The 14,095-nt window shown below is 30.3% G+C and overlaps 1 protein-coding gene across 1 annotated transcript in view; it reads right to left on the bottom strand.

The window, feature by feature from the left end:
* LOC133318725 (CUGBP Elav-like family member 4) overlaps positions 1 to 12,592 on the bottom strand; it is a 36,404-nt gene extending 23,812 nt beyond the window's left edge. Inside the window, exon 1 of the mRNA XM_061524477.1 lies at positions 12,361 to 12,592. Within this exon, the coding sequence (XP_061380461.1) occupies positions 12,361 to 12,592 (232 nt within the window). The remainder of the gene's footprint in view (positions 1 to 12,360) is intronic.
* Positions 12,593 to 14,095: the final 1,503 nt, after the last annotated feature.

Here is a 14,095-nt window from a genome sequence, read left to right as displayed (position 1 = left end):
TGTTTATCTATTCCGGCGTGTTTGCACAACAACAATCATGATAGGAGTACTAGATACGAAATTTCGGCCATATACACTTAGCTGATAAACTTATTGTCTTAAATTATAAGATATTGTCTATAAAATTATGATAATCTGATTTCTCACTTATATTTCCTTAATCGTTTTATCTTTATTCCGATTTTTCTGTGAAAAATCTATGCTTTAAAATATCGCATTACTCAAAGATATTTCATATCTTACTGTATTCTTTTATATATTTTTTTTATAAATATTTGACACTTTTGGAGAACATATGATAGTTTTCACAAAAAACTTCAGAGGAGTTGTAACATCGGGAACCTGCATGGAAAATTTAACATCTCTTTTGAAATTAAATTCTTTAATGTAGGTTATAACTTAGGCAATAAAATACGTTGATGAAAAGAGTGATAACAGGATAAAATAGGTTAAAGATGTCCTGTGAATGTTGCCTGCTGCACCGACAGTAGACACAGTGAAGAAAGTTAAGACTTGAACTAAAGATAATGAGATCTAAGACTTTCGCGAGTTTTATTCATTTGAATGAAACTAATATTCTTTGGATATACTACGCGTGCTTTATATGTGACTCACATCTCGCCTGCCCGTGATCACGGTTGCTGAAAGGTAACCGAAACGTCGGGAGTATGTAGTTTAACAAAAATTAAATCACGCGTAGTATATCCGAAAAATATTAGTTTCATTTAATTGAACTAAAGGTTCTGTGGCGCTGTAAATCTTCTATCTTAAACATTCAAAATGGAGATTTAAAACATTTTTTATTCGATACCAATGTCACTTATCAAAAATATATTAAATAGGAAAGTGAAACAAAATAATATACAAGTTAATTCATTAGAACCTTCATATTCATTAAACGCGAAATGTCTAAACGAATTATTAGTTATAGACAAAAGATGTTTTAAATTATAACGAAATATTCTATTCATTTTAAAATCTTGTTAAATTTATTTTTAAAGAAATAATATTATAAAAATTGATTAATTTAAAATATTAACATTAGTGTAACATAAATGCGTTTATATATCTGTAGCGAGGTTCAAAAAGAGAATTATTTATTCCTTTGTGGTATTAATACCAAAATAAAAAAATTATTTTCATAAAAATTTTAAAAAAAGAATATCAGACGAAAAAATAATACATACATATTAAAGATTTCACTTCTATTATTCAATTACGAAAATTATAAACCGACGGCTGTGACATTAACATCTAGAAGAAAAAGTTGTTCAATATGCACCATTCCCGTAAATACCGTTGAAACAAATTGTTAACCAAAACACGGAACCAACAAATAAACCAGAATATGTTTTATTATAATAATAACCGCATATTTAATGGAAATTTCGTCGTAATCGCAGCAATTAACGTATGGCGAATTAAGTGACCGCCGCATGATTGACCAATATTAACTTCTTTGTCTGTAATGTTACATTGAAATGTTTAAATAAAAATATATTAATTTTAAAATCAATTAACACAGTTCCTATTTAAAAATCATCTTCAAATATACCGATTGAGATAAATAAGTATATTTTAGTTTCACGAAATCTAATTGTTATTGATTATTCATATTTAAAACTTACAAACGAATAACCGCATACAACAAGTAAGTAGTATAAAAGAACTTACACTAAAGCTTGGATAGAGCAAAAGACAGCGTTAAATTTAACTTATTAAGAGCAATATCCTAAAAACTGCCTTTAAAAATGACAACTCATATCAGACCATATAATTACGTTTTTACAACGAACTATGTTTATAAAATTTTATAGTAGTTACAACTTTCAAACCCAAAAAAAAAAAGTTTAATTAAAATTATGATTTTAATTTTTTACATCCCTAGCAAATCATTGCAGCTGCTTTTTTTACCGTATATGTCCTAGAAAAGAAAATGCAACTGTCTGGCTCTTACATTTCATTGACATAAAATTGTTAATTTAGATGTTTACTGTAATAGTAAAGTTATTTTATTGACAACGATGTATTGAATTAATAAGAATATGTGTAATGGACAACAACACCTTCGTCTGCTTCCTATTCTCACTTAACACTGACAACCTCAGTAAGAAGTGCAATATTAATATGTGTATAGACAGAGGAGATAAACTACCTAATTAATTTCACTGTGTTCGTACAAGTAATTTATTTGCCTAGCATTAATTAACTCTTTTTAATAAACTGCGATACTGTCCGTGTAACCAAATTACAAGAGTTTTATTAATCGATTTAATGTTATTAAGGTTTTAATTACAATGAATTTAATTATTAATAAATATATGAAACACGATGAGCTCACATGGTTAATATAAATTTTGATTCATCACATAAACTCATCCCTTCATATTTACAGCAAAGAGACATCGAATTTACCGATATGTTGACAGTTCACAAAAATATTTCATATTCCATTTTATATAATTTGGGATACGTTTGGGAAATCTATATTTATAAAGAGTACATGCGTTAATAAAGTGCAGAGTCACTGAACCAATTTCAATGAAAATTTCACGCCTGGACAGCTTATTATATCTGAATAAAGCGTAATTTTGAAATGAACTTAAAAACTATCGAAGCAAATAAAATAAATGTACACGGAATGTTTTCAATAAATTTTTATAACAATTTTAAATAACTTATCTGCATAAAACTATTACCGAAAAAAATGTAATGTTGTGGAGTAAACTATTTATTAGTGTTTTTTACTTAAATTCACTGTTGTAATAAAATAATGAGAAGGTTTCGTCGTTTCTATTGCCAATGGTAAGTAATGAATGTATTAAATTATGTTTAAGATAATTCACTATATAATACAGTACCTGACATGGGTGACTTATATAAACTCAATAGTGGCTCAGACATTATGGGGCCGCCCGGCTCTGAAATATAAAAATAATCTTAAATACTAGATAAAGCACCGTTACCTCGCCATTAAAATTCATTGCCGTGAGAATATTTTCGTTTAAAAAAAACAGTTTTCCCGTAACTAGTATTACCGAAAATTTGTAGATCTTATTCGAGTTCCTCTCAAGGAATTGACACTGAAAGAGACCGACAGAGAAGAAAAATAAAAATTCCTTTAAAAATTATTTCAATTGATCGTTACAATTTTAGAGTAACTGACAAGTACGGAGTACGGAGTACGGAGTGTAAATATTTGTATTGATTAGACAAGAAACAATGAAAGTTCGGTTTTGGTTTGAAATTTGGGAAATAAAAGTAAATTTTGTTTGATCTCTTATTGAATCTTGAAATATAATTTTTATTCTTAAATAAACATGTTAATTTTAATAATATTTTACTATAAAAATATATAACTTTGTCCTGTTTTTTTTTTCTTTTATTTTCATCAAATATCATAGTTCTTTACTGTGCGGAAGTCTATCTGCAAGAACTGCCAAGAAACTTATGAAGAGTAACACTTTCAGAGCAATTGCATATTTAACTCGATTGTAAGCCTTCCAATCGTCGGTTAATTATTTGGCGCCCGGTTACGGAAATGTGAGAAAACATATGAAACTCAATAAACATTTATATTGAGTCTTGAATTTAACGTCAATATGTTAATATTACACACGTCATTTATCAAGGTTCAGAACGTATATCTTTAATACCAAGGCATTAACTAAATTCCAATAATAATCTCCACAATGTACTCGTAATTTTCATTGAAAACAGACAAAAAGATCAAAAGTAATTATTCTAATACTACGAGTACATGGATCCAATCTTAATGATTGTGGTTTTTTTACGACTCTCGAGCTGACATCCATCCCAGACATCTGTTCATCTTTAGTCGCTCTTATAATAATTTTTATCAATCTTTTATTCCTTTCTAACTTTTTGGAATAAATCTTTTTGAGGTTACAAAGAAAATTAATCAATTTTATGTATAAAATATTAAAAAACGTTTAAATAATTGTTAAGTAAGTTAATCAATTTTAAAATTCAATTATGTTAATATATATATATATAGTGTTTTTGTATTCCGTAAAGAAAAATATTATAATGTTTTAGTATACTTCGAATTTTATTCGTTACATTTTTACAAACACATCTTAATTAAATTTTGCACTCTCAAAATTGATAGACAGTTCACAATATGACGTCACTTAATTTATTTTTTTGATTGCTACATAAGTTTCATATAATTTTGGTTTTCATTTCAAACTGGGATCAATTTCCCAAAATTCAATAATTGATTTTTCTTCATACTTCATACGTCGTTATGATTAAAGATCTTTAGTCGTCTTTTAGATGTCACTTTATAATTATACAAATAATTTACTTTCATCACTAATATTTATTATAGTCTAAGAATGCGAAATGAAATTTTTAAATAAAAACAAACTCTGAGATTTATTCGTTGACAACTAAATATATACGAACGATTTACTCTCCGATCTCATCAAAGAAGACACTAATAGCGTCACGGTCACCTTGACGTTTTATTTTACACTGAACATGAAAAATTTATTTTCTAATTCGATAATGTTGTACTAGATACATACATACACGTACTATTCAAGGAATTACGGCTGACACCACAGTGCATTATGACGAAATTAAAAAGATATTATTTTCTAAATTATTATTAAGTTAGGTTTAAGATTAAATATATAAACATGTACAAATATATATTATAGACATTTTGTCTTGTTTTGAAAATAAATACGCTTGGTCACGGGTCTACCGATATTAGTTTATGAGTTGTAATTATAATTTTATTACCAAGTTACCTTTAAAGTTATTGGATACCGAATTTTCGTCACGACATAATCAATGTAAATGAAGGTCAGTTTTATTAACAAACTAGTTGAAAGTAATAAAAACATATCTAATATTTCATTTTCATTAGAAGTTTCGCAAATCGACGATAATAATTTTTGTAATGACTGAGATCAATGAAAAAGTTTTTGAATTTCGAACATTATTTCTTGAAAGTATTATATGTGAAGCTCTCCTTTGAATCGTGTCTTCTACCAACCATACATCACCGCCATTATTAAATTTTGTTAAATTAATTTCAACCAAATATATATGATTGTGTCAACTTGAAATATGACCCGGCGTTTAGGGCTTATGTTACGTTATAATGTCTTACAATTTATTAGTGTTGAATGAAAATTAAATTAATATTTGACCGAAAACGAGAATTTGTTTTTTAATGCATTTATTTTTATAATTATTCTAACTGCGGGAAAATTGTTTTTATATTCTCACGGCAAGGTGAAGTTTTACGAATACACTCACCTCCACAAATCAGAGACATCGATAACGTTTTATATCAAAACTATTCCAAATATACTCTTAAGTCTTACAAATCTAACTAGCGCGCCTAACTCTTTAGAAGCTTCCCTATCAACTATTTAGAGGCAAGAAGGCAATTGAATATTTAACTTTGTACTGGCAAGATATCGTATCTAAAACTATGTTATACAAAATGGCACTAAAAAGACACGTTTATTAATCGGTGACACAAACACTATCCACGTTTAAAATTAATACATCAAAATGTTAACTAAATACACCAAAATATCGTTACCACGCGGCCGGTTTATCATAAGTGGCGAGGGTACATTGTGACGTGTTTTTATTATTGTTTACGCGATGTGGCGTTTGTGGCGTCGCACGGATGTGCGTGCTCGTGCGCGGCCGGATGAGGCACGACTGACGCCGGACTCGGCGTGCTTGACGGACGCGTGACGTCACAAACACCCTACGCATGCGTACAACACTCACACATAACTACCCACACACACACTTAATCTATGAAAACTTAGCCATATTAGAGAGTTAAAAGTTCCTTTATTAGTTTAGTTAAACATGATATTGTTGTTACTCTAACTGCGAAGTAGCCACCTTCCATAATTCCACGTGAGTCTCTACACTTCTCACAAAGTGAAATTTAGATAAGACATGTGAATTATTAGCTTGTTTGTGTCGCTCCCCGAATCGGACTTTATCTGAATTCCATTAACAAACTTTGCCTGATGTTTGCATGTAAGCAAATTTCAGAGTACTATAAATTTTAAAACAGGCGTTCATTCATCAAATATTTACAATTATTATTATTTTTTGTAAATAATGAAAAACATCGTTCCTTCTGATTTTCTAAACTAAAGTAATATTTTATGATTCAGAAAAATGTATGATCTATATTATTAGATATGTATTTTGAGTAAGACATAAACTGCTAATACAAATACACATGATTTTTTATAATCCTTCCCAAACCATTCGTTCACGTATTAAATTTCACTTCTCCCTATTATTATTTATTGGACTCGCTTAACTCTCACTTTAACTCAACACAATTACAATCTTATGTATTTTTTGCACATATAATCCAATCCATCTGTTAAACTCGGAATGTTTCGACACCTGACTTGATAGACACTCGTCTCAATAGAGCGAAGGGCGTTAATGAAGTGGCCCTTGACTTCGCTTAATTGTCTCATAGTATTGCGGTCTGCCGCAAATACCGGCTAAACGTTGCGTGTATCAATAAAGCTGATGACTTTGTTATTTATGATAATGACCAAATTTTGTACAACAAACTTACAAACCAAATGAGGCGTTACTTAATTTTAAGAACACATTTCTTATGACAGCTCCTTAAAATCAGTCAGTTTACGAAAATTCAAAATAGGTTATAATTGGACTTTACTGATTCTACGTTCAATAACCGCACCATTTATTACTGTCGTACATGTTCAATTCATGACAATCTAAAGCATAATCCATAGTTTATATTCAGACAAATAGTGCAATTTGTAAGTATAGATAAAAAGGTACATTCTCCACAGTAATCGGTTTAGTTGCAAAAAAGCTTTTAGAAGCTCAGGTGTACGGAGACTAAAGTGTAATAATCATTTATACCTTTCGAATAGCCAACAGAACCGCCTCGACAATTGAATAATGTGAATACGCTTGTTCAACTAACTATACACCGCACACTTCCGTGCGATTTAATATTTTAAACTTCATGTTTATGTTGTTTTATTTACCCTCCCCGTAAGATTCATGCTTATCTTCATATTGTTATTTTTCACCATAGTTTAATTTGAAATAAACACAATATGTAATTTATGTATGTATATTTCAATTGTTATTGTCGTAAGTCATTTAGGCACACATATTATGAAATACAAAAAATCCGTCAAAAACAAATAATATTCATTAAATGTAACCGTTATACGTATTTAATAACAAATAATTACTATAAGATTATTTTTTTGTATAAGTGTCATAGAAAAAGAGAACAAATGTGATTTTCAAACCGTACAAAAAGATCTCCAATCTCAAAGACCCGTACTGTGTAAACACAAAAAGGTTGTTCGAAATCCATAGAGATTTAAAAGGAAAATGAATTAAATTCGTATGATGAAAATGCTATTGATATAGATTTCTTAGTTCCTACTCTTCAAAGGGTTTAAAAACTATTGAATTAATATCAAATATTCTCATTAATAAAAGAAATGTTTGGAATATCAATTATGTGCTGTGCAAATTGTAATCTCATTTTATTTGTAATTTTATTTAACATTGTGAATCAATACAATCCACCGCGCATATATATATATATAGCAACATTAAAAAAATTAAGTCCAAGGTTACATGAAAGATACAGCTGTGCTATCGTGAATGTTATTAATTATAAATTCTTTATTTTCCTATGCCTGTATGGTCACACGAACATTATTTTCGTTTAATCGAGCAGAAAACTGGCTTTATTTTTCCAAGCTTTATTTCGCTAACGTAAAACCGTTGCTCTTTTGAACCGCTCTATTCATTCGTTAACATATTATGAAGATAGGTATATTTTTTGTTGCTACCGAAAATGTTTATGCAATCCCTTATTTTTATAACAATTAGTTTGAGTTTCGCCTAGCATAGTGTTTGTTTCTCAGCAATGTTTTATTCGGTCATGTTGCTCAATATGCTGGCAAATCACAATTTTGTTTCAGATTGCATTTCGATATTAGCATTCGGCAGGCTTTCACAATGACAGTTGCGTAGTTTTATCATCGGGGTTTTAATATTTTAAACATGTGCTCTGTACTTTTTAAATGGCTGTATGTATAAATGTATATATTTTAAATTAATGTTTAAAAGTGATAAAATAATCCTATTACGTATATAATCTGAAGCTGGCTAGATTGTAATGTTATTAAGGACTATAATACAGAGAATATTATCAATATTAAAGCATTTTTGGTCTTCTCGTTGACTCAAAAAAATGGTATAACCATTATAATATACGTAAAAGAGTAAGTAATGCCTATTTCATTTTCAAATTGTCAATTAAAGTGATTGCCTGAAAGATATAACAAAATGCCGCACGTAATAAATTAATCAAAATATTTTTATTTCTGAAACTTCTTTCTTTATACTTGGCCTTAATAAGTCTGTCCTGTCTCTTTATTCATGTTTTAGCTGCGTGCCAAATTAAATATACCTCCCGAATACAACGGTATCACGTGACCGCTTTCAAGATGACCCAGGATTTAGTTTCACTTATTTGTATGTCTCAAAACAACATTACACTCTTATTTTTTATTATATAAACCCGTTTTAATGTATCTAAAACAGATTATTATTGTATTTCATCAAAGACACGGCCATCACTCACACATATATTTTATACTACATCACGGATATGTTAGTATATGTATAAAATTAAATTAAGAACCCTTTTGATGCAATATTCTTCGACACGCCTGATTACAAGCGAGGCATGATTACCTTTGACTATGTCTCATATTTGTGTAATCAGTCTTTGAGTGTTTTGGCCCTTGTCGACGTTAAGAGACGAAAGCGTGTCTAACGTTAGTTCTTGTAGACATTATATACAAAAATTTAAATTTCAGATTTATACGAAATAAAAAGTATTATTTTAATATCTGGAGCGACTTATACTATATATATAATCATCAATTAATATTTGCATCACATTTTTTCTCCTATAATTTTCATAGCTATTAAATATTAAAAACTGAAAAATTTTATTCCAGTAATTTGAAAACATGTATCATGGTATATTTTTATTCAGAGTTTTTATAAGAACTATCTTAAATGTCATTCGCTACAAATATTCTACTTTACGCATTTTACGTTTACAATATGGTGTAATATCACAGGCTTCATGGTTGTAGGAGGATTACGAAGAAAAAATTAAAGTTAGTATCTGTGCAAAAACAGTGTTCCTAAATAAGGTTATATTGCTTAAGTTACATAAAGTTTATTTATGAAATATTAAGACTTATCACAAAGGTTACGACTGTAGATATAAAATCAATATAAAAAACTGGTTTGAAAAACTAACTTGGAAGACGCGTGTCAACTATAAACCGGAATTCTTTATAAGGGCGTTAGGCTTAAAACAGAAGTGTTTGAATGGACCCTTATAGTTTGGCTTGGCACACGTAAATGAATAAATTTACTTTCTTTTAAATATTATTTCTATTCGAAACTAATCTCAGAAACACAAAAATAAAAATCATCATTTTTTTGATTTTTCTTTTATCGCTATAATATACCAGAATATTATATTTCGTGACACAGGGACACTAAAAAAAACACATTCGGGATCGATTCAGAAACAATATCAATAAATGGCTGTTTTTCTTTTCTTTGTTATAATAATTAATATATTCGATAAATAATACAAGAGAAACAAGTAAATGAAACTAATATTTTTCGGATTACTGCGCGTATTTTATTATTTTAAAAACTAAATACTCCCGACGTTTCGATTTCTCTGCAAAAACCATGATCACGGGTAGGCTAGATGTCTGGAATTTTTAAAATAATTAAATACGCGTAGTACTCCGAAGAATATTAGTTTCATTTAAATGAATACTCGTGACCGTCTTAGATCTCATTAAAAACAAGTAAATTCGAAAAATTCATGACAAATGTACGCGAAACGCATTTCTCATTTAAACAGATAACATTCCGAAGCTGAGTTCAACGAAACACTTTAGGCGAGAGGTTTTTCACTCACCGAGATATAACCGCGGTTTAACAATAAACATTTAAAATAAATATTCTCTTTGAATGTTAATAGCACTTAGTGACCACAAGTTTTCTCTCTCTTTCCATATACAGAAAGAGAGAGAAAATGAGATGGAAAGGGAGAGGGAGAGAGAGAGAGAGAACAGGGAGATAATATTTGAGAAACATTTTCATATAACATACTTATTTCAAGACTAAATATGACATGGAAAATAAACACGAAAATCTTTTGGAATTTATTAAAAATACATATATTTTATAATATTTTTATTTTAAAGGTAAGAAAAACTTTGATAAAAACGATTCATTAGTAAGCAAAACACTCTAGGTAACAATATTTTTCCACCATTCGCGTGCAAATAAAGGCCTTTCTAAAGCGACTTATTTCTACTTAAAATTATGCATTTAACATTTAAACTCGTTTTTTTTCACAAAATGGATTGTTCTCACTGTAAAACTGTTGATTATCATTCTGGTTAGAAGATATTATTTATAAAAAATTATTCGTTATTGTACCAATGCGAATCTTTTGATATTACACAAATCTATTTAATAAGCACTCGCTGATACAATTCCATACTACATACGGCCTCTTTAAATTTACCTCATGTATGCCGGGACCACAAACATGCTCAAAATTTTAAATGTCAATTGTGTTTTAATCTAATCCAACCCCAGTGTGTCGGTGTTCCAGAAACATTTATTCCAACACGGTTTTGCTCGCATGTTGGAATCTTCCCAAGAATTCACTTGTAACATGTATAGCCGATTACCTGTTATTACACAGCTTATCTGAACAATTTGAACAACTTTGAAATATAAATTTTATAAACTAATAATTCGTGTGTGAAACTCACCGACAGCATTTGAGCCATTGTTTGAGCATTGATTAAGTTATATTTTTTTTTATTTATTTCTTTTCTATATTGATTTGCTTTTAAATATAGAACTAAACTAATCCTCTACATATAGAGGAATAAAATACATTGTTTTAAATGCGGTAAATTTTAAGTCATTCATTGAATTTTATGTATGTTTATATGCACTATAATTAACAGTCCCTAGACAGTGTACAATAAATAATTAAAATCACGCAACGCCTGTGCATGAAATAATTATAACGAATATTATAAATAGTACAATTTAAACCGTAAATAATTTGCGCAAATAATAATTCAAATATTTCTTTATAGACTTAACGGTACCAAATTAATTAAAAATTAATTAATTTAATAGATATAAATTTAAATTATTTACTAACTAAGCATCAGCGGTAATATGCAACAGATAATGTTATATAAACAGTATAACTTATACATTAAGAAATGACTTAACAGTATGGAAATTCAAACTGTTTAATACGTTACAGCGTAAGCGAATTATTTTATAGTATTTTTCTGATGTAAATCGACTATAAATACGTTTGAGCCGACGACAGTTCACGCTACAAAATGTATTAGGTTTTTTATTGTTTACGTCAGTATAGTAATCTAGTGGTGACGTCATGTTGTTGCGTCATCGCTGTTAATATCCGAGATTTTTGTTTTTCGTTTGTTTGAAAAATTTTCACAACATTTCAGGTGATTTATTTCATAGATTTTTTTTAGAATAACATCATAAAAGATTAGATTTTAAAATTAAATTCTTTTATGTTTAATGAATATATAATAAAATATCTAATTTTATTATCAAACGTACAACTTTAGTACCAATAATTACGTATAATATACTACGCGGTTTTTATTGTTTGAAAACTACTTAATCCCGACGTTTCGGTTACTTTTCAGCAACCGTGACCACGGACATCTCGTCTGCCGCGTCCGCGTCCTCGTAGTATATCCGAATATATTAGTTTCATTTAATTATTAATGATAGTTTACATTAAGTTGGAAGGCGTAAGTATTACGCAAAACAATATATTTGGATAGTTAATAGATAGTTAGTCTAAATATAAGTATATACGTGACTAACAAATTTCGGAGTTGGTGACGAATTTTGTTAATGAATAGTTACGTAGCTGGGCTACGATGCTATTAAATGTAGAATACCTTAATCAAAACTAAGCCGTAACATTACACATTTTTTTATCCCTTAATATTTTAATGTAGATACTTTAAAGTTCAACTTTTAAACAATCCACGATATTTGCCTTTAGGTAAATTTTAATACATCAACCGCAAATATGAGAACGCTGCTCAAACAATAAACCCGTGTAAAACTTTTATACACTAACAAGTCAAGAACAACGCGGTAAGTATAGAATATTCTCAACCCGCAAATATTGTTCTGGGAACTTACCTTTATGCATGCCAGTGTGCTTGTCTTTGAGGACGGTGAGCTCATAGATCTTGCCAAACTCTTCAAACATTGGCCGGAGATCCTTCTCCTCCAGATGCCGTGGAATCTGCCCGATGAAGAGTTTGACAGCATCCTTACCGGCACCCGGAGGTGCTCCAGTCCTCTCCGCAGGGGTCAGAGGTGATGTACTATCAGAAACACAACGCACTGGTGTCGATGGCATTGTACTCATATTGAATCCTCATGGCTCACACTTTTAACCTGATTCTGAGCGAAACTTTGGAAGAACATCGGGTTACACAAGTTGCCGACCAACATTATCACAGTTTACTTAGAATATATTTTTTAATCACAGTTAATTTGTACTATAATTTCTTATTCTATAAATTCGGTTTTGTTTTAAAGCTTTCGCTGTTTACTTTGAGGGGGGGGGGAGGGGCTAAGGGTGGTTTGCGTCTGTGTGCGTAGATTGTGTCTGTTGTGTCTCACTCGTAATGCGTAATGTTATCGATCCTTATAGTAGCGGGAGAGACCTCGTGTATTTCACCCACTCAATGTTTCACACGTGCTACTCTATAAACAACGTATGCTTTAACTTTCCGGAATTTCTTTTATTATATCAACACGAATGAAATTGCCTGTTAATTTATTTATACGCAAAATTTACACTAAATTGGCACGAACGATTAAATTTGAGCGTTAATAGTTTAAACTAGATCCGTTTAGGCGATTCATCAAAAATGATGCTCCAATAAAATGTTTATCATGTTCCATGTGTTATGTTTACGTTGGGAACGCACGCCGTCCTGTTTACAAACAAACAAGACAAACACTATTTTTTTCCACTCTCAATCCGTAAACGACTTTCAAAATATATTTATTATTACAAAACGAAGACGGAAACAAAGAAACTAAAATTATAGCTAAACAAAACACTTATTATTTACAGCCCTAACATAAAGCACTAGACGACGACGAACGATGACCTTACGCACAAAAGAAACATAAGACACGAACTAAATTAGGCAACAATTTTGCCGTGTTCCCGTCTATATGTCTACATGTCCACTAACCTAAAATTCTCTCCCGGTCCTTTCATAGCGTACGCTATGGGGGAGTCGAATCTTGATACAGGCCTCCCTTTCACTCACCCTCGCAGATTTAGAGGCAAGTGAACTCAGTTTATGTGACGCGCTTGATTATTACGAATCTCTTGTCTCTCACGATGTTTTACAACAAATGTGTTATTATAATACGATGGATGGAGCATTTGCGTATACATGTACATGCACATTTATTGGGTCCAAATATCTTGGGATCCTCACCTAAGCGGATGATTTGCGTTATTGTTATCCTAAATACACAACGAAGTGTTCTCAGATTTGTCTAAATGTGGTGAGAATAAAGTCATTTAACCTGTGATTGTTTATACGAAAAATAGCTATTATTATAACTATAAAGATAGATTATCTCTGATAAATAACATAAGTTTTCTCTTCCAAAATGCCATCCAATCTTGAAACAGTTTATCGCTGAGGCTGGAACAATAAGCTCTCGGGTACCATTTAATAAAGCTAAAGCATGAGAGTAAGAAGAACATGTGAATAATATATCCGACCGATACTTAGGAGGTAGTAAAACAGAACGCGAATTTCCGTAAAAAGGTCTTCAATGCTGGGCCGGACTATAACTCAAGCGCCGAAAATAGAAGGGGATGCACCCTTCCTTCCTCATC

Source organism: Danaus plexippus, chromosome 4 (assembly GCF_018135715.1).
Source record: "Danaus plexippus chromosome 4, MEX_DaPlex, whole genome shotgun sequence".
Classification (NCBI taxonomy): domain Eukaryota; kingdom Metazoa; phylum Arthropoda; class Insecta; order Lepidoptera; family Nymphalidae; genus Danaus; species Danaus plexippus.
Note: the sequence above shows the minus strand (reverse complement) of the source record. Positions and strands in the feature narration are given on the sequence as shown.